Genomic DNA, 22,201 nt, shown 5'->3' with positions numbered 1-22,201 from the left:
GTTTTGCCATTACTGAGCTGTTAGATTTGAGGTTTTACTCCACTCATGATTTCATTTTTATCCAACCAGGAATGCATTTGCTGATGGTTCTTATTCCAGCATATTTAATTTGATCAGTGATTCTTATTAAGCATGCTGTTTTTTGTTTGAACTGAGCTCTAAATTACTTAATTGTACTAATAATGTCCTAAATGCGAGACTTTGAATTATTTTAAACAGTAGGGATTTTAAGTTAAGTACAGCATTGTATAAAGCATTGTATATTTTATGAATTACAAAAGTAAAATCTAAGCAGATCGTTACTTCAGTTAAGGTTTAATTAAGTAATTGAGAGCTCAGTTGGAACAAAAAACAGCAGGTGGGCCTCCAGGACCTGGTTTGGGTACAACTGGTTTAGGCTGCTTAGGGTTGCAAACATAGTTTTAAAACTAAAGTAGAATAAGATCATGTGTATACAACCCCTTTCACTTAAGTTGTTCCACTGAAAATAAGCAGAAATACACAGTGGAAAAGCGCATGACAGCCCGTGACTTGTGTACCTTTAAATGTGTAACGACCCGAGTGCCCGACAGCACTGAGGAAGAGTGGAGCTGAGCGGTACAGACACACAATCTGTCTCTCAATCCGCGTCCAACAGAGCCGGATCTGTGTCAGAAACATGGCCTTTCTATACACGGCCGCGCACTGGCTGGGCTTTGCCCTGTTGGCTCTTTTATTTCTTGTGTTTGTTGCGTTTGGTTTGTATTGTCTCTATATAAAGTACATTCACATGAAGTTTGACCACATACCCGGACCCCCTAGGGACAGGTAAGTTATTGTATCTATTTATTTAGTTACATACTAAGTGTGGTGCTGAAACTATGAATGGATGTGAATGTACACGAGTGTCGGATCTGCAACTTCAACCAGAGCGGCTTGCGCTGAGTGTCTTGACACTTTCCTTCAGTCCCCTCATGACATGTTCATTTCTAAACACCCTTTTGTTAAAAAACCAATATTAAAATGTGTATTTATGTCATTATTCAGCAAATAATGGAGTATTCATGGTTTACGTAACTTGTAGTTTGCCCTTGCGTCAGTTGTATAATAACACCGTGTTGATACTTTTGAGGCATACGTCATTAGCAAATAACACTTACTACCCAGGAACAGAAATTGTGTTACATAGTGTAATTGGAGATTGTGTTTCCAGATGATTTAGCCTACTTGTGTAACAAGTGTTCTTTACAACGTTAGGTCTCCATTCATCTTACTTTGTTGTATGTATGTATGTATGTATGTATGTAGGCTATATATTACTTTTTCCTTAAAAATATGTTCGATCCTACAAGACAAAACTAACTAAATACACGACAATGTTGTGGAAATATCATTTTTCAGATTAGGGTTGGCAAGAAACAAACAAACAGCGCCAACTATGATGACATCATTATTTATGAAGTTTCTGTTGTTCTTGTTTAAAGTTGTGATGCTTAGCTGCACATTTTCCAAGATGTTAAAAGAGATACAAATATAGAAATCCGTTTTTAAAGCTACAGTGTTTTATTTGCCCCTTAAAAAACAACAACTTTGTGTAAAAACTTTAACAAAAGAAAAACAGTTATGACAAACATGTTTAACCATTCAAACATAAAACATTTGAAAATGATGCAATAGAGATGTCTGTGGCAATCCAAGTGCAGGGGCCATGACTCCACATGTGACCTCAACTCACTGCCAACCAACTTCTGGCCAATCAATAGTCAGGGCATTTCAGATAACAGATGGCTGTCAAATGAGGTGCATTTAGTTAAATAATTTGAGTTAAAAGTGTAGAGTGAAAATAGACCTTGCTTCTTTTCAAGTGGTTTATGAGAGATGCACACTGAGGTTATATAATCACTTATTGAACTGAGAAAATGAAGATGTCATTACAACTAATTAAAAAATAATGTACAAATAGCTGGTGTGAGAACTGATTTTATTTTATATCCCCAACACACAACAATACCTATGAAGTGAAATATTTTGTTAATTCAAGAAAACGGGTTTGAACATGAATGTTGTTTCATTTGTAGATTTAATAGAAATGTCCTTCTTGTTTAGTGTTTAACCTGTGCCTACAATCCATACTTTTGCAGTTTTCTTCTAGGACATATGCCAACAATGCAAAGAGAAATGGACAGAGACAAAGTGGTGCATGACACATTACTAGAATGGTGAGCAAACTAGACTCTTTTGACTCCATCTTGTTCTTAATTCAGTGACATTCAGTTAATTGTCCTGTAAACGAATTTTAATTGATGTATTATTTAACAGTGTTAGGCATGGAATTGTCATCATAATATAATTACCTTGCAGCTTGTGAAACCTAAAATAAAATCTTATAGTATCTGTTCAGTGTCATACCTGGTGCAGATGTGTTATCTAGTAAACGTTGGCTACGGTGTCACTTCCGTTTCAATGATAATGCCCTGCAAGCAGAAAGCACTGATCGCTTCTACGAGGTTCGGCCCTAGTTCAGCATGTTGAGAGAGATGTCTGATAATTCCAGCCACACAAAAGCAAGCGATAGATGAAGTAATGGTTGCATATAAGGACACACGGGCAGGTAATCTCAGACGGTACATACAAAACAAGCCTGATCAGTGGGGTTTCAAACTTTTCTGTCATGCCAGTTCCAGTGGAATTGTCCATGATGTTCTGTTGAACCAGGGACAGAGAATCTGACTGAGGTCGAGTCCAAGATGATGATGGATGCTAAAATTGTCGTATCCCTGAGAAAAACTATTACCAACCCTGAGCAGTCTGTGGTATATGCTAACAATTTTTTTACTGGTCTTGACCTTGTTAGTTATTTGTTAGCTGAAATGAAGATCCACTATGTGGGGACCGTGAGGGAAAATAGAATGTGTGGTTCAGTCTTGCTGGAGACAAAGATGATAGCTAAGACGCAGCGTGGGCATGTTGATTACAACAGCAGTGATGGCATAATTGCTGTCAAATGGCATGACAAAAAGTGGGTCTCCTTCCTTAGCAATGCTGCAGGTGTGCATCCTATGTCAACTGTTCAAAGACACAGTAAGGAGGAGAAGAAAAAAGTCCCCATTGACTGCCCAGCTGCCCAGCTGTGGTTTCTCTGTACAATGCTAACATGGGTGGGGTAGATCTAAGCAGTATGCTGACACATCTGTACAAGACCCCATGAAGGCTAAAAGTATGGTATTTGCCTCTCTTTGGGTATGTGCTAGATCTAGCAGTCTGTAACAGCTGGCAGGTGTACAAACGTGATTGTGGACTTCTTTCAGAAAAGGCAATTCCCCTGAAAGATTTCCGCCTTAGCATCGATAGTTTGCGCAAGTCTGTAAAGAAACCTGGGCGTCCGTCACTCTCAAGCGCCCCAGTGAATGCAGGGAGGCAGCGAGCCCCACGGTGTGCTAGGCCTACCACTGAGACAAGTCATGATGGCTTTGGACATTTCCCAGTGTTTGAGCCAGTCAGGAGAATATGCAAGTTGTGCCCTACTAAGATGAAAACCTACTGGAGGTCCAGCAAATGCTTAGATGGTCAGTTGGCCCTTACTTCAAAAGGTATAGAAAGGAGTATACTGTTATGAATTTGTTCTTACAATTTAGTTTTTATTCCTTCAATACACTGTTTTAACCCATCAATCAGTTATTACTTATTCCATATTATAGACATGGAGATATTTAGTGTTGTTAGTGTTATTTGATTGTATGCTTCAAAATCCCCAAAACATGAATTTTCCACTTACATTATTTTATACAGACTGTTGTTTTTTCTTTATGCTCAAGATGTAATGTACAATAACATGACACATGAAATGATAATTGTAAAATATAGTTTTATAATTCAAATCAGTTTTGGATACATGTTTATTTTACTAGCATCCGTGGATTAAACAATGTGGCACTGGAAGTGATGTTTTCTATTGTATTACCAGTTTACATACAAATACAACTGAACCTAAAAGTAGACATTGTTTACTCTTTTTTGAGTTAGGGGACACATTTGGTACTTTTTTTTTTTAAAAATTGCAAAATGAAAAAATGAAATATGCAATCCACCTTATTTTCTTTAGTATTTCATAAAATTAGCCAAAAAAAATTCTAGCAATTCAGATTGTATGTGTGCACTATAAAGGGTTTGAAAAAATCCTGCACTTGTGTGTGTTCTTTATAAATCACTGCTAAACCAGCACTAGAGTTTTGTGTCTTTGTCAGGGCTGAAAAGTATGGACCTGTCTATCGTGTGAATTTTCTTCACACTGTGATGTTGCATGTCACCTGTCCAGAAGCAGTCAAGGTAAATGAAACAAACATGTACTGACTCTTCAAGCTTTACAACATGTAAGCATGAATCCTGGGTATATCTAGATCTCATAAGATACATTTGAAGTAGTTTCAGTGTTAATCATAGCATTTGGTCTTTAAATGTTGCATGTTCATCTTTCTTTCCCATATCACTGTCATTTGAACATGTGAAAATGTCAACTAGTCATGCTAGGAACATACTGTGAACAACAGATTAGTGAAATATGAATAATCATGTTTTAAAACTTCTGTCATTATGCAGGAATGTCTGATGTCTCTGAAGTATCCCAAAGATCCATTTACATATAAACGCCTGTTTAATGTGTTTGGGAAAAGGTATTTATTAATTTACTACTGAAAATGTAGCCTTCCATCTGAAGTTGAAATGATTCATAGAGCTGTTTTAGAAATGTTTATCTTCTGGAACAATGTAACAGATACATGATTTAATTGTAGCAAATAATTGCCAGTTTATTTAAAAGTCACAGATGAGCACAGCGGAGCATGCTGTCTCTCCTTCTGAGGAAGTCTGTGTTTAGAACATCAGTTTGGATGCTAAACTTACAGTGCGGTATTAATAACTGTGCTGGATTGTGCATAATACATTGGAGAATACGTAATATGCGTTTGTAGTTCACATATTTAATGTCATTATTCAAGATTCTTTCTACGTAAATTACAGAATTCCCTCAAGTCTCAAGACTTTGTATGTTGTGCTATTCAGGCTTGCTTTTCTATGTGCATGTCATGCCTCAAGCATTCGCCTAAATAGGGGAATTATATGTCAATTCCACTCAGCTAACGCCACAAAGTTACACTGGTATGAAGAACAATGTTCAACTTAGTTTCTTTGTTGACCAATATTTATGTGGTTCACTGGTATTTACTCTACCTATGATCTTTATATAAACCTACACTAGTTTTTAATCAGTGAATTGCTAATCTTTTTTAAATGTTTCGATCTATAGAAAGTCATATTTCAGAGGTGAAAAATAATGAAAATATAATCTCTAGATTTTTTGGAAATGGACTCGTAACTGACACTGACCACGATCATTGGTACAAACAGCGCAGAATTATGGACCCAGCCTTCAGTCATTCGTAAGTACTGAGCTTTGCATCACCTGCAATTTATCCCACCTGATCCTGTTGTAAAATAATACATCTTTTGTGGGACAAAAACATTGATAGAAAATGCTAAGACGTGTCCATTGCTCTTGTTTAAAATGTTCTTGTTGATTTTTAAATCACTTTTCCACATTTTTTATTTTTTATTTTCATCACCTACAAGAGGTTTATTGATAAGGATAAACTTGTAATGTTAAGGGATCTTCTCAATCTTTGGAATGAATATTATTTGCAATTCATGGTCTTTTTTTTGTTCTGCAGGTACCTGAAAGGGTTAATGGGCATTTTCAATGAAAATGCTGAAGGTCTGATGGAGAAGCTGGAGGAGGGGGCCGAGAGTCAGGCTCCAGTCAACATCCACAACCTGGTGAACGCTGTGACCCTGGATGTCATCGCAAAGGTTCACCTCTATCGTTCAATCAATGTCCTAAAATGTTATTCTGTTGACAAGAACAAACTTGGCTTCACCGACTTTCATAAGTGTGTGTATAACACTGGTTCCCTGAAAAAGAAACGGAACCATTACCGAATGGGAAGAGTGTTTTGACCTGACAATCACTGAAAACTTGTACCAAAACTGTACCCAGCACTGCTGAGAGGAGGAGTCCCACCCCCGTGCCTGTGAACGGTCTCCTCCTCACAGTAGCAACCTGCCATTTCTTAGTCATGAAGGTCGTCTGGCTGAGCGACCCCTGAAGGGTAATGGTTGTCTTTCTTTTTCAGGTAACCAGGGTCATGATAATGACCTAACGTTCCCTTTCAAGTTGAAAGACCACCATTATCGAATCGGAAGACTATACCAGAGCTGTCATGAAGTCCGGACGCATGATTTAAGCCCAGTCCCATTCATGGCATTCGCACAACCTTGGGTGGCTGGGTTTGTCCTCGATGTAAAGCCTATCGTTGCTTCCAGAGAAGATCAGACAGACTTTATCCACAGACAAGGCAGGAATTTCACTGATTCTCCTTTCCGAAGTTATCGCTAAAAGGAAGGAAACCTTAAGCAAGAGAAAGTGGAGCTGGAATTGTGACCTTCAGGAACTGGGTAGCCAGGAAGTGGGCTCCTGGGGAGTGTCAGTCTTATCGTGATATGCTGAGATGGCAGCCAGATAAACCTTTAGAGTGGATGCAGATTTCCCTTCCTCCAGCAGCCGCTGCAGGAAGCACACTGGATCCATATGTCTGCCTAGGCGCCAGTTCTGGAAGGCTGACCACTTGTAAGCTACAGTGTACAGTACAGGTTATTCACAGGGACTTGGATAATATTCACCTGGCAGATGAAATTCAATGTGGACAAGTGCAAGGTATTACATGCAGGTAACAAAATGTCCACTATAATTACACTATGGGAGGAATAGAACTTGATGAAGTAACGCATGAGAAAGACCTAGGAGTCTATATGGACTCCTCACTTTCTCCATCCAAACAATGTGAGGAAGCAACAAAAAAGGCAAACACAATGTTAGGGTATATTGTCAAAAGTGTAGAATTGAGAACAAGGGCAGTAATGTTCAGACTGTACAATGCACTAGTTAGAGCTCATCTGGATACGGTGGACAGTTCTGGGCTCCACACTTCAAGAAAAATATCGCTGCTCTAGAGGCAGTTCAGAGGAGAGCAACCAGACTTATTCCAGGTCTGAAGGGAATGTCCTACTGAGAGACTGAGGAACTGAACCTTTTCACCCTGGAACAGAGGAGACTACGTGGGGACTTGATTCAAGTCTTCAAAATCATGAAAGGCATCGACCAGATCAAACCAGAGGAGCTTTTCCAGATCAGCAGGGACACACACACCCGGGGACACAAATGGAAATTGGGCTTCAAGGCATTCAAGACAGAAAACGGGAGACACTTCCTCATACAGAGAGGCGTCACAATCTGAACAAACTCCCCAGCGATGTGGCTGAAGAGACAATTTGGGAACATTTAAAAATAGACTGGATAGGATCCTTGGATCACTTAGTTATTAATGGACACCAAATGAGCACGATGGGTTGAATGGCCTACTCTCATTTGTAAACTTTCTTATGTTCTTAAGCATATTGAGCTCTAGTGGAGGGGGCTGTAGCCGACTGCAGTATCTCCACAATGCTGTCTGGCTGTCCCATTGACATTAGACGGAGCCTTTCAGGGGACAGACTGACAACTGCAGCTGTGCTAGGTTGGGGTGACACAGGAATCAGTCCGCTTGTCTCAGAAAGTCCTTGCATAGTGGGAGCTGCCAAGGTTCTCCACTGAGCATCTGTGCTAGTGTTGTGAACCATAACTGTCTCGGCCACCGGGGGGCAATCAGGAGGACTTGAGCTCCTTCCTGACAAATTCTCTCCAGTGTCAGTGGAGGAAGTGGCAGTGGAGGGAAAGAATATAGTAATACCCACGGACCCAGGTCAGCAAAGGCGTCTACACCCAGGGGACCTCCTCCTGCTTTCAGTGAGAACCACAGGGGGCACGGAGTCGTTTCCAGAGTAGCAAAGAGGTCATCCCAGCCTCTTCCAGATCTGTTCCACCACTTGAGGATTCAATCCCAATTCTGAGCCGTCGGGCCCTCCCTGACAGAGGAGGACCGCCACTGTTTCACACCCTGGCAGCTGTATTGCCCTGATTGTTCAGAGATTGTACCACAGGAGAAGTTTGCATGCTGCAAGATGCAGTCTGGGACCCAGAAAGGGATCTGCAATGGAACCCGCCTCCTCCATGTCCTCAGCAAACGGAAGGGGCTCCAAAATATTGGAGTGAGACGCAGCGTAGGAGAGCATCTCCTCCTGTAAGGGCAGTGGTGGGTGGCATGTTGATAATCAATTCCTGTGTTAATTCCCTCTCTGTCCAGATGATGAGCATTTGGTGCTGGGTGGCCATAGTTGCTCAATCTCTCCCATTTGACGCAGCAGTGTGGTTTTGAACTCATCCTCCTCCTCCCTCAGCTGAGGTCTGTGTGCAGGTTGATGTCCATCCTCTGGGTGCGTGGTCGACATTGAGTGGGCATCATTGTCGATGATGGTGGTTGTTTACGTCAATGTTGGGGACATCAAAGAGGTTCAATGAAGGGGCGTCGATGTCGAGTGCAAGGAGGTTGAGGTAGAGGTCGATGGGAGATCTGTTACCTGTGGTGTCTGTCCTGCAACGGGAACTGCTCAGCCGAGCGACACTCTCCCGTGGAGAACAGCGGCCCCTGCACTCCATCACGCACTCAATGAACAATTCTGAAAAAAGGATACAAGGAGGTATTATTATACAGTAGATCTCTGTAGAGGAGCTGAATCCGGCTCTTTACATGAGACTCCTACGTCACTTACTAACTTACCTCCATGGAGAAGAAAAGCCCTGAGTAATCGAAGATTGTCTCGGGTAGAATTAAACTCTCCAGAAGCTGCACATGTATGATTTATGGCAGTGAAAGAAGAAATCGGGGGACTACTACTGTGAGGAGGGGACAATTCACAGACACTGGGGCGGGACTCCTCCTCCCAGCAGGGCCTCCTATTGGGCAGCTTTGGTACAAGTTATCCGTGATTGGCAGGTCAGAAGGCTCTTTCCCTTCTTGAATGGGAAATGTGTGTGTTCTTTTGTGTTTCTCTAACAGGTAGCATTTGGAATGGATTTGAATTTGCTGGATGATAACACATCTGCTTTTCCCAATGCCATCGCGTTGTGTTTGAAAGGGATGATCAACAATATTAGAAAGCCATTCATGCACGTAAGGAATTGCCATTTTGTATATCTGAAATCGCCAAAGGGGCTATGCAAACTGAATGGTGAAACAAAAAAATGCAAAATCATTGCAACAGTTGCATATAACATTTGTCAGTGGCAGTAGTAAAAATGAACCCCCAAATTAGTTTAAACTACTTGTCACAAGAAAGTAATAGTGTTAAATACAATTCCATATCTCATAGACTTAGAACCATTGACACGTGCATTTGAAGTATATTTAAAGGGGTGGTTTGTGCACAAATTTTCTGTCTTTTAGCTATGTCTTTCATATGTTTTTTTTCAGCTTCTTCCTTGGAATTGGAAGTTTGTGAAGGAGGTAGAGGATGCTGCAGAGCTTCTACGCAGCACTGGAAGAGAGTGCATTGAAAACAGAAAAAGAGCGATGAGAAATAAAGAGGACGTGCCAAAGGATATACTGACCAAAATTCTGCAATGTGCTGGTAAATATGTCGAGCAAGCAGCAGGGTGATTTCTCTGAAGAGTAAATAATAAATATCTTAATAAAAATAATACCTAAGGTTTAAACTTTATTCTGCTTCTCTTCAGTGGATGAAGGAGGATATGATGATGAACACATGTTGGACAACTTTGTCACATTCTTTATAGCAGGTGGGAACAATGCTTTTTGTCCTGTTGTGTATAATGTTATGTATAAGGCCAATGTTATGTATAACCAAATCAAAACTTTACCCTGCTTTGGAATTTTTTATTTTGATTTGAATTTGATGTATAACGCATTGTTTCTTATTGTGTTTCTTCAAAAGGGCAAGAAACAACAGCCAGTCAAATTGCTTTTACAATACTGGAACTGGCAAGACACCCAGAGATAACAGAAAAGTAAGACCATATCCACAAAACTGTTGTGAACAGAGTACAGTAATGGAAAGGATAACCAAATAGAAAACCTTGTGGTCTTTATGAGTATTACGACTAAACGTTCCACTTAAATATGTTTCTCTTACTGTTACTGATTTTATTTAAACATAATTTACACCACAGTATGTGTATCTGTATCATGTCCTGAGGTTAATGATTATTCTCGCATTGAAATGGGAGAATGAAACCAGAACTTTTCCAGTGGGTGGATTAAAGTAAACCGAGAGGTCTGTTTAAAGAAAAGTAATTATTATTTTGTATTTATTGATAGATGGTTGATTTGGTTTAGGTTTTTTTTTTTTTTTTTTTCAGGGAATTTCTCACAAGCCTGATGATATGAATGTGTTTTCATTTCAGGCTGATTTCAGAGGTTGATGAAGCAATTGGTTCAAAGCGCGAGATAGATTTTAATGATCTTGCAAAGCTGCCATACTTGTCCCAGGTAAACGCTACAACAGAAATTATTGTTCTTTGCTTAGATTAATTGTCACAGTTCCTCATACATACAGTGGCTCTCAAAAGTATTCAGCCCACTTGGACTTTTCCTCATTGTGTTACAACATGAAATCAGAAAAGACAGAAAAGTAAAACACCATGGTAGTTTTACGATGGTAGAAACATTGGTACATAAATATAATAATGACTGTAAAAGCAAATAAAGCAAATACAGATGTATAGATCTTTCTTTTCTGAAGGCTGATGAGGGATTTTATGGTAATTTGACAAAAATATTTAGCCAATAGTTTGAGAAAATGTATTGGCTCATTATCGGAGGAATATGTGCCAATACCAATATTTCTGTAAAAGGCCAATAGGCCAAATTTAAGGTTAATAATTATTATTCATCGGTAATGATAATATTTATGAGATGGGAAGGCTTACAATAGAATGCCAATGAATTCACTGCTGTAGTTACTAGAATGACCAGTCGGACATTATTAGTGAAATGTCAGGCCCCTAGAGGGTGTGTCCCAGAAGGGAAATATAAGCCTTGAAGTTTGAAAAACAGTAAGAAACCAGATTAATACTCTTTTGTTGTTTTCCCGTGCACACGTCATAAATTCTGATTAGAACTGCCAACTCCAAATCTTTCTTCTAGCACAGTTGGTTCCACCACTTACGGGCGAGGGTGGAAAAGGACTGGGCTTCTGTATCTGTATCTGTATGTTTATTCCTAGCCTATCTTAACTGAGTGTTTGAATTTGTAACAGGTTTTGAAAGAGTCTCTGAGAATCTATCCCCCTGCCCCACTCATGACTCGCTTGATCACCAAAGACACAGTCATCGATGGGATTCGCATTCCATGGGGGGTTACTGTATTTGTAAGTATGGTAATTGATTGAAGATGCAAATGAGAAATTAAGTTCCTTAATGAATATGCACTTTAAACATATTTACACAAGGACAAATTGTCCCGTCACATTATGCAGGCTGATTTAGTTGACGTCTTTCAAGGGGGTTTGATGCAGCGCTCTGTTCAGTACATTTCAATTAACTAATCAAGAAACAGGTTGTCTCAATTTTGCAATAAAGTTGCCTCTTTGGTGACATCAATCTACTTGCAAAAACAGAAAAAAAAAAAAAAAAAAAAAGGGTGTGTCAAACAGCCTCCTGATATGTGAAATCTTCTTTGCATAGTGATTTAACAGACCTAGATTACCGAATGGTATTATTACTAGTGCTAATCAAGGTTTGTGAAACCAGCTATAAATTATATTTATTTTGCACTGTTTCCCCTAAAGTTCAATACTTATGTCATGGGAAGGATGGAAAGGTTTTTCAAAGACCCTCTCAAATTTGATCCAGACAGATTTCACCCAGATGCTCCAAAGTAAGTCTCCCGTACATGTACTTCCCCCCCCTCCTAAGACTGTATTTTTATGTATTATTTTAATAAATATGATGTTATTTACTAATTCAAATATCACAACTACAACTGAAATCAACAATTATTTGTATTTGAAAACCCTGAGATTTCCAAGTACATCATGTCTTTTTAAAGAATTTAGTGTTTCACCATTTTAAACATTGTAATTATAATATTGAGACTGTTTTTTTGTTCTAGGCCGTACTTCTGTTACTTCCCCTTTGCTCTGGGCCCCCGCTCATGCCTCGGACAAAACTTTGCACAGGTGAGGAGACACAAGCACGTCTGCGAGAGTTTTCCTTGTGACTCTTCTTCTGGTAACATGTTGTGAGGGTTGTATTTCTCCAGCCATGAGTTATGCAAAATCATAGCCCACAGTATGTTTTTCAGTCATAATTTCCACATTTTACTAGGTTATTAAAGTACCATGTCTATGGACCCTATGTAACCAACGTTTGTCATATGTACAGCATCTTGACAAATGGTTTTGTTTCTTATACAGATGGAGGCTAAAGTCGTGATGGCAAAACTCTTACAGAGGTTTACATTTCAACTGGTTCCAGGGCAATCATTTGCAATTTTGGACTCAGGAGCTCTAAGGCCTAGAGATGGAGTCGTGTGCACAATCAAGGCTCGAAGCAAAATGAACAAATAACCCGAGTCATTATTGACTTAAATGATCCATATTGTCTGCCTGCTTCACACAATCAAAAAAGGATATTAGTAAATTACATAACTTCTATGAAACATACCAAAATATTAGTATTTTGCAGACCAATTTCTTTTGAAGATACATAAACCGGGTACATCTGAAATGATTCCGTCTGTGGAGAGAAGTGATCTTATTTAAAAATATAACAAACACTGTAGCACAATTACATGAATACTATGAGGTGTTTGCACATTCATTACTTGTTCATGTGTGTGTTGAAAATGTACTACCAGAAAATGGGGAAGTGAAGTTGTAGACATAAAACAAATATTTCTACACTGCTGTATGCTGTAAAAATGCTGGTCTTCTGACGCTTTATTGACACCTAGTGGATATCTCCCTGACATGTCTTTAAAAACAATACAGACATTTGGGTAACCTCATATGTATTCAGTGTGAACTGAAAATCACAACCTGCTCAGAGGTGTGCATACTGATTTGTTCTTTTGTGATTTATTGTATAGCTGCTGTGCTAAAACATTAAATATCTAATACATGTTAACATAAATCATCTTTATGGGCTATTGTAATCATTAAAGCTGTGAAAAATGCAAATATTGTCGATCAGCATCTATATTGAACTATACTTTTCCGTGTCTTTCTTTCTGAGTCTTAAGGACTCCGTAGCAGACAGACACCCAAAAAATGTAATGTCCCTGCCTTGACATTTTCAGGGTATGAGGGAAAATAGTAGATTGATAACAGACCTTCCTGTCATTTCTAAATGTTGTCACAGTTGTTCTGAGGTCAAATTGTACTAATGGGGCATATTGACTCATTGATCCATTATGTTGATTATTCAGTAACTATTTTAATATGTTAGATCTGCATATTAATCAGCATTTAATTAATATTTATTGAGTATCAATTTTATCCCATATACAGATTTTCTTTCTTTGTTCTGTCTTAAGGTCTCAACTGGTTAATGACTGCACCTTGAGTCTGGGGATCCTCTGTATCTGTCTTATCTCCGTATCTTACTTTATTAACAGATATTGACTCATCATTGTCCTGTATATTCCTTATGCTATTAATTACATCATTGTAGATAATGTAGATTAGAACACTGTTACAGTTTTGCATAAGTAAAAAAAAAAATGTCATACCCCTAATTTATTCTGATCAAATTTAATCCTATGCAGAGTTTCATTCTTGCATGGGAAATAAACAATTCTGATGAAATTATTTACAAAAGTATGAATCAAACTGCAGTGTGGATGCTATTAGACAAGAATGCTACACTACAAACTGAGCTTGTCATACTGACTGACTGAATGTCTACTGTCAGGAAATGCATATCCTGCATTATTATTATTATTATTATTATTATTATTATTATTATTATTATTATTATCAATAATACAATATTTTATTGTTGCTATTGTATTTTTATTCTTGTTGATGTTGATTTTAATTATTAGCCCCGTCAATTTAAGCACTTGGAACTAACTTTAAAGATCCCTTTTAAGTCCTGCAAAATACAATAGATAGATAGAATCCTGCAGATATGCACAGAACTGCCGAAATGTGCGCTACAATAACGCGAACAATGCTACTACGTTTCTTACGTGAGTGTTTCATTTCCGCAGCTCCGGGATGCCGGAGACACTTTGTGCTCCCTTTGGCCTTGATTGTGCAACCAGGAAAAAAAGACAGAGCGTTTGCCAAGCCACTGCATGAAATAGTGCAGGTGGGGACGTTTCGCAGGGATGGGGGAAGGGTGTCACTTCATAGCTTTAGTGTTTTAAATCAAATACAGAGCTGCCAAAGTGCTCCATTCAGCTTAGAGTCGCACATTCTTAGATGTGAGATGTAATTGTCTGCAGAATCGTCTGAGAGGCAATGCAGTGCACACTAAACTGGAAAAAACACTCAGTTTCCTCTGCAGTCTGACCGACCAGTCTACAACACACACAAAATAATGACCAAACGACATGTTCATTCAATTTGTAAGTTTTGATGTAATGTGTCTGTGATTTTAGCAGTGTTGCTCAATTGCAATAGTAAGTTGAAAACAAGTTAGGCTTAATGGCTGTTGTACACGTCAGAATGAAAGGACTTGTAAATTAAGAATAAAAAAAGAGAAAGCCTGGAGAGAGGGAATTGTGCAGACACGGACATTGGGAACTCAAGAACTAAGGGTTGGCGAATACGGATAATCACACACTCTTCTGACAAGAACAAAGGGCTAAAACTGGATGCCTGGAAACCGTTGGCATGGGGCAGCTGGCAGGCTGTGGGCACAGAGAATGGGCAGCCTGTGCTCCTGGGGAATGGGAAGTGTCCACTGAAGTCGGGGGCTGGCTCTATACTGCTAGGTCTACTAAATGAAAATAATTTGTGCTAGACAGTGGGATTGTGGCAAGTCTGAACTGCTGGTGTTTGGACATCATTGTATTTATACATATTTAATGGATTAAAATGAAAGTGTGACAATAAACTTAATGCATGCCAAAGGCTCTGTGCAGCTGTGCAAATTTAGGAATAAAGAAAGCCCTTGTGAACTCAAAGCATATCACGTGGTTTTATTTCAGCATTGCAGCAGGGGTGAGATTAATAATGTAGTCATCCTCCACACTGCATTTGCAAATTCTCCTTTTGAGAAGAATAGTGAATGGACTGACTTTTATTGTGTGTGAGATTGGGAATTGGCAGTAATTTCTGATGCGGCCACAGCTCTGGCCAAACATTATATTGAATGTTCATTTCTAAACTCAGTTTGTGAATCGTATACTTGAGTCCGTGTGGGTGAGATACATAAGACCGAGAAGAGGATCTTGTCTTCGTCACAAGTCTTGAGTTATGCTCACCGTGGCAGCATCTTTGCCTGAACTTTCCACTCTGAGAGACATTTCCAAAAGGAAGCGCATCAGTTCTCAACCACAGTGCATCAGTCGGAGACGCATGCTTATTAGGATGCTGTGCAGATATTCCGCAGCGCTCAGACACGATGACCCACTTTTCACCTTGTCTAATTTCAGCAGTAGTTAAGTCATGCAGGCTTGTGCTGAAGCTAGCCTTCCTATTGCACAAACGCCATCAGCAGTGAAGTATGAAGAGAAATACTTTAAATAGACGGCCTTGCAGGTGACTTCAGAGGGGGGTTTTTTATATTCACTATAATGCTTAATGCTTCTCATTAAGCAAATTATTTGTTTGCAAAATAGAAATATCCATTTAGGTCTGGTGTCTGTTATTGCTGCAAATACCAGTAACATTCTGTAGGGAACCATTTCCTATTAATTGCAGATTAAAAAACAAAATCACCTCCTTGGTTTACATAAATACAGTACTAATAAACGAGGATGCAAAATTGTCCATTCATTTGGGCTCTTTTTAAATAATGGCAAAACCCAGCTCAGGACGAAGGTCGTGTTGTGGATTGGTGTTCCTCCAGGTTCTTCAGAAAACAGATTTATTTGACGGAAATTAGCATTTTTTGTAAGCAACGTGTTTTTATTTTCTACCTCCTTACATCAGTTGAAAATGTTACACATGTTTACATTCCACATTAAATCGTACTACAGTCACAGGCATGTTATCTGAAACATATTCATATTAGAAAGTGTTTGCCAGGGTGACGAGGTCATGAACAATTAGTGTGAGTTTTAAAGCAGTGTTGTCTCATAATAAAGAGGTAGACGTATGTGCCAAAATCAACAGAACCGAGATTTGATTTCTTCTCTTAGTTGAAATGAACCTGTTCACATTAATGAAGTAACCCTCTAATACTCTCCAGATACAGCGTTTCCGCATATGACCCCCGCATCCTCGTAGTGCGCACAGTTGTGTCTGCCAATCCCAGCATGCTTGCAGTCCAGCAGGCTCTCCTCAGTCCCTTCACACTGGATGTCGTCGAGTAGTATCTTTAAGTGTCTCCCCTCCCCGAACTCGGCGTGCTTGGAGGCCTTCACGGCGTAGCGGAAACCGAGCTGCTGGCAGACCACCGCCGCCGCCTGGTCATTCCAGAGGTCATCGCAGACCGTCCCCCATTCCCCGTTGACGTAGATCTCCACGCGGCCGCGGTCGGGCCGTCCCTCGTCGTCGATCAGTCTCAGCGCTCCGTTCTGCGTTTCTGATTTGTGTTTGCCTTTCCGCCTCCTGCCTCCTTTCCGCGACCGGGCCGGTTTGCTGCTTTTGGGGGCTGCGGTTGTCGTGGTCGGCGTGGTCGGCGGGGCCGCGGTGGTTCTCTCTGCAGCAGCTTGTCTGAGTCTCAGCATTTCGATCAGTTGTTCTAGCCAGTCTGGCGTGGTGGGCTGGGGGGCTGCTGTTGTTAATGCAACTTTAGGTTTCGGACGCTTGGTGGGTGAAATGTCCCCAATGAGCTCTGTAAAATAATGGACAGTGTCACTCTTCATCTGCAGGGACTTAAACCAGTTACTATTACTACCATAACAATACCCCAAGTGTCCTACAGCAAAATGCAGGTCACTTAAGCAATTAAATCAGTTAAAAACATTAAGTGGACTAATGTTATTTGTGAGAAAATTAAAGGCACTTACTCTCCGTTGGCTCAAATTGGATAATCTTGCTTTTAACCACAACTGGAAGAGGGTCATAATGACATTTTCTCGGTGGTGCTCGTCTACAAAAAAACGAAAATAAGATAAGAAGAGCAAATCAGCAATGATTAACAGTCCATGCTTCACGGTCAAACTTTGCATACACATTTTAAAACCAGAACACTACAGATGTAAATGGTATGTAAACAGATCAACAATGCTGTCTGAACGGTGCCAACAAAGCTATTCAAATACACAAAGTAACAAAAGACAAGGTCAATTGTTTTTAATGCAAAATTACAAATTTAAATGCTAGTTAAAATCTTTCATTTGTTTTTGGCTGTGTTACAAGTACAGCTTTTGTTAATGTTTTATTTAATAGCAATCTGGTTTAAAAACGAGCCGCCCAGTAATGCGGTTATCATTCTCTGGGTTGTATGCGCCTCAGGATCAAATCACTTTATGAATCATGCTAATGTCTGACAGCACTTGTGGAAGAAATTCAAAAAAGCATTTGATGTAATTAATAATGTATTCTTCTACTTCATTAAAAGGTTCTGGAGACAAGGTATATACATATATTCACACAGGAAAATTGTAGTAGATTAAAACCCAGATTAATCAGGCTAGATCTGCTTTTCAAATTGGCCAGCAATTTTCTGTGAAGTGACTTCTGCACCCTGATTATGTATTTCGTCCTCATTAAGAAAAAAGAAAGAAAGAAAAGAAACTCACCGTGATGGATCTACAATTTTGTACACGACACCAGAGCGAGATGTTGCACTGGGGACTCCAGTAGACATGAAATACAGCTCTCCTAGAGACAGAGCAGGGAAGGAAGGTCATGATTCAGCTAAAAGAGATCATTTATAACACCCTACTGCTCCACGACCACGCATTGCACAGTGCAGTGGCTGTAAACAGGTTTAGCAGGGGAATGCATCAAATTTTCTGATGCAGAATGAGAAAGAATGATTGGGCCGATTCATGTAATTTAAATCGTAAGGAATACATGTCCAATTCAATGACGTACCAGCTTCATCTTCGGCGAAGGAGATAATGTACTGATAGTAGTTATTGATGAGTCCGGGGAACGCACAGGTCTGCGCTGTGCCCATGCAAATCTCGTCGTAGCCCCACTGGCCCGTCTGCCGGTTCTCCTTCAAAACCATCAGCCGACTGCAAAAGAGTTCAATAAAGCAGAGAACATATTTTGCTAGATTTGTCCTCCTCAGTGGCTCATAGAGGAATGAACACCAGGAAAAGTACAGTACTCTTGAAAGCAGATGTAATGGAAATGAGTGGCCTTACCCGCTCATGAAGTCTCCAAATATATACATGCCATTTAAGTTAGGATATTCACAGCCTCTGTAGATATATCCCCCTGTGACTGATTTGCCCATTTTGTGAGGGTAAGCATAGATAGGGAGAACGTCATCTAAGGAACAGATAATAGACTTGTGTCACATTCAGGTTTGTAAGCATCCGAGATAAAGTAAAACCTAGGCTTATAATGCCTTCACTGGAGGTTCAGGGTTATTATTTTGATCTGTATTGAATGCAAAGAGATGCCAACCCATTGTAAAAGCACTGCCACGTACCCAAAGAGCTATTGGCACACAGTTTCTTATCATAACAGGAAAATCCTTCTTTTGCTCTCCAGCCGTAGTTCCTTCCCTTCTCGATGATGTCCACCTCTTCGTACTTATTCTGTCCCACGTCTCCGCAGAAGATCCTCCCTTTGCCTTCCTTGGTGTGCGGGTCACCACGGTCCACAGAGCAACGCCACATGTTGCGCACACCGTAGGCAAACACCTCCGGTCGAGCTCTGGTGTCATGGACGAATGGATTGTCAGGCGGGATTCTGTACAGAGGCCCACGGTCATTATTGTCCACATCGATGCGGAGAACTTTCCCCAGCAACGCTGACCTGATCAGATAAAAACAAACACACTTGTATGACGTGAAAAATGAAGTCTGGTAACAACAATTTAAGAGGTGAAATTACACTTTTAGCCTGCTTTTTTTTTGCAGGACCAGAACAAGACTATTGGAGTGTGTGGAGTTGACATATTCTGTATTCTGTGTACACTTTTTACTCATTGAAGCCATGAAAGCGTCTTCTTGGCTGTGTTTTTGAAAGAAAAAAAACTTCAATGCAATATTCCAACTTCAAAGCCAACCACAAACTCCCTACGTCCTACCAGCCAAGCTCTGATTCAAATGTAATTACAGCTTGCTGATGGGTTTCACATACATCTATGGAAAGTCAAATGAGATATGTGCCACTTTACTGTCAGATCACTCTGAGAAAGGGTTTCATTTTTACAGAGCTTGAAAACATTGCAGTTCTTACTTGTTCTGAGAATTCCCATATTTCCCAAAAGGATCACCTGCCATTCCACCGTCTCCAGTGAAGATGTATAAATATCCATCATCAGCAAAGAGCAACTGACCTCCGTTATGGTTTGATGCTGGTTCGTCGATCTCTAAAATAATCCTGGAACAAAAATATCAAACATTGTCCTTTACTCTGACAAGTGGCCCACCAAAAATTTAAGCTTTCAAAGTTGATGAGATCGCCTTGTTCTTTTTAAAGTCCAAGTGTCAATTATGATCTCATAAACTCTTTGATAGAATGACAATATGGAAAGAGACATTGGCCATCATACAATCCTTACCTTTCTGAACTGTGGTCCACGGTATTCATGTCACCGGGAGAAATGCGGAACTCACTGATTCGGATCTTCTCGTCAAAATCCACCTCCACAGAATAATAGACATACAATTTCCCATTGTATTTAAACTTTGGGTGGAAGGTCAGTCCCAGGAAGCCCCTCTCATCGCCTTCCCAAGGGGACGTAAGCACGGCTTTGGTGATGTTCAGAAAGGGCCTCTCTAACCTGGAACGATCTGGGAGGTAAGTCCAAACTAGACCCACCTGCTCAGCGACAAAGAACCGGTGCGTGCCATCATTGGCATGCACCATTGCTAAAGGGTTCCTGAGGCCATTGGCGACCTCTTCCAGACACAGCTGCAGACAGCCTTCGGAGTCGGCCGACACCCGGCCCAGGTTCTTAGTCAGTTGCTCGTTGATCAGAACATGAGGGTAGCAGTAGTCCGGGTCTTCTATCTCCAGATACTGACAGAAACCGTGCTGATCTTGCTCCAGTTCGGCCAGCTGGTGGTCGTCGCTGAGAAGAGTTACGGTGGATCTGCATTTTTGCCAGAATTCGGAGCAGTAGTCCCCACAAAGCCCGGGGATGGTTCTGACGGGAGTGCTGGGGTCTTCCGCGTCGTACAGGTGGGCCGCATATGGAGAACATTCCTGGGCAAATCAAATCGGGAAAGGAGGACAGTTCTACTGTGACATCTTCCAACTGACGCAGGAAATGCATAATAAAAGCCATTTGTGAGAAAAAGTACTGATATGTTTGCATTATCTATGACTTACTAGGAGTTTGTATAAACAATTACAGCAATTGTGGATAGATATTATGGGTTGGGGGTGGGGGCACATATATTTTAAACTATAATCTATATCAACACAATAATTAACTCCAATTTTAACTTGAAATACCTGAAGTAACTACATATACCTACATGTAATCCATATATAAGAGTAGATTTTTAGACAGGGTTTATTATACACTGATAGGACTTGCACAGGTGAGACTTTAATTGAAGTTTTCATGATTTATTTGTAAACATTCAAAAGTATAAATAAGTTTATTAAACAGCACATGATATAGAGTGGGGTTGTAACTCCCTTTCTACTCCCTTAACATGGGAGGGGACACTATCTCTCTCCACCTTGATCACATGCACTCTTACCTGACAGATAATGTCTTGCACATAAGAGGCACATTTCGCATATCCATAATAGTCGAAATTGTCCATAATCCGGTAGAATTTGCCCATCAGCTCCTGGTCCTTGGCTGAATCACAGCAGCCGAAGTTCTTGTACAAGACGCAGAAAGTGAGCTCCTCCTGGGGCTGGAAAGGGGGCTTGAAATCCAGACATTGGGGGTGCAAGGACACAGGTGTCATCCAAAAAAGAGCAGATAAAAAGACCCAAAGGACGGGAGCATGCCAGCCATGCCTTGGTCTAGCACAATAATAGACCATGTTACTTTAACTGAAGTTATGCACACTGACAAAAAAAAAAAAACTGCTTGACTTGGTGGTGTCGGTTTTCTGGACTGTGCACTTTGCCCGGGTTTTAATCATCAACTATCTCATCCCGATCGATGTATAAACCATGCGCAAGAAAAAAACATGCCCTCTAAACAAACCCAAAAGACTGCTCCTTTCCATAAGTACCACTGTCTCTTTTCCCCAAGTGATCTGCCCTTGTTTTCTGGCCACAGACAAGGGTTTCTCTTCCCTCCCTCTAATACGAAAGCATTATGACGATCTCTTTCTTGTAGCGCATAAATCACCTTTTCTCCACATGCACCACTGCGTAAAACCGCAAAAAAATAAATGCTTCTCAGTTACTGGCTAGAGAAACTCATCCACATGAATCCTGCGGCTGTTGCTGGATTCCCCAACAGGAAATCAAAACGAGAAAGGAAGTCGGGAAAACGCAATTAATTAATTGGGCAGGAGCGCATAGGGATACTATTGTGGAGAGGTCCTGGTAAACACAATGCAAATTGGCAGTTTATTGCTCAACGGGCATATTTATGCGTGCAAAATATATGTCTAGACCTGATGAATAACTACAATATAAGGGTAGAATTACACATATATATTGGGTAGAGAATTGAAAAATAAAAGGATTTTATGGGAAGTGTCCTATGTGATTGTAAAGGGTCTATACTACAATAATAAGGTAATCAGACGAAATGTAAGTTAATTTAACCTTGAAAACGTATTGAATGATAAAATGCTATGTCGTTTTAATGATATTATCCATTTTAAAGTGAGCGATTTGTCAAAAAGTGCTAAAGAGCAGCAGACAGCAAAGCACAGTTAATGTTAGTGGAAGTGATTGTGTTTGTCCGCCAGGTGGCGCTGAATCCACACCGCAATAGTCACAGTAATTCCTATATACAGATCACTTGTTGGACTTTCAGAGATACAGA

At 40.2% G+C, this 22,201-nt stretch overlaps 2 protein-coding genes across 2 annotated transcripts; one reads left to right on the top strand and one right to left on the bottom strand.

The window, feature by feature from the left end:
* Positions 1-442: 442 nt before the first annotated feature.
* LOC136717452 (cholesterol 24-hydroxylase-like) lies at positions 443-13,175 on the top strand. The gene is made up of 15 exons (XM_066695083.1): positions 443-807; positions 2,121-2,198; positions 4,224-4,305; positions 4,576-4,649; positions 5,328-5,414; positions 5,703-5,841; positions 9,024-9,137; positions 9,438-9,594; positions 9,701-9,763; positions 9,919-9,991; positions 10,388-10,472; positions 11,242-11,352; positions 11,773-11,861; positions 12,096-12,162; positions 12,400-13,175. The coding sequence occupies exons 1-15, from the start codon at positions 659-661 to the stop codon at positions 12,550-12,552; spliced, it is 1,521 nt and encodes a 506-aa protein (XP_066551180.1). The 5' UTR covers positions 443-658; the 3' UTR covers positions 12,553-13,175.
* Positions 13,176-16,047: 2,872 nt separating this feature from the next.
* On the bottom strand, positions 16,048-21,767 carry hhipl1 (HHIP-like 1). Its single transcript, XM_066695078.1, has 9 exons — positions 20,946-21,767; positions 19,793-20,439; positions 19,468-19,611; positions 18,713-19,041; positions 18,423-18,549; positions 18,145-18,290; positions 17,847-17,928; positions 17,112-17,194; positions 16,048-16,936 (listed from the first exon to the last, which is right to left on the bottom strand). Exons 1-9 carry the CDS (start codon positions 21,237-21,239, stop codon positions 16,335-16,337), a joined length of 2,454 nt encoding a protein of 817 aa, XP_066551175.1. The 5' UTR covers positions 21,240-21,767; the 3' UTR covers positions 16,048-16,334.
* Between the last annotated feature and the right edge of the window lie 434 nt (positions 21,768-22,201).

Source organism: Amia ocellicauda, chromosome 21 (assembly GCF_036373705.1).
Source record: "Amia ocellicauda isolate fAmiCal2 chromosome 21, fAmiCal2.hap1, whole genome shotgun sequence".
NCBI classification, from domain to species: domain Eukaryota; kingdom Metazoa; phylum Chordata; class Actinopteri; order Amiiformes; family Amiidae; genus Amia; species Amia ocellicauda.
Note: the sequence above shows the minus strand (reverse complement) of the source record. Positions and strands in the feature narration are given on the sequence as shown.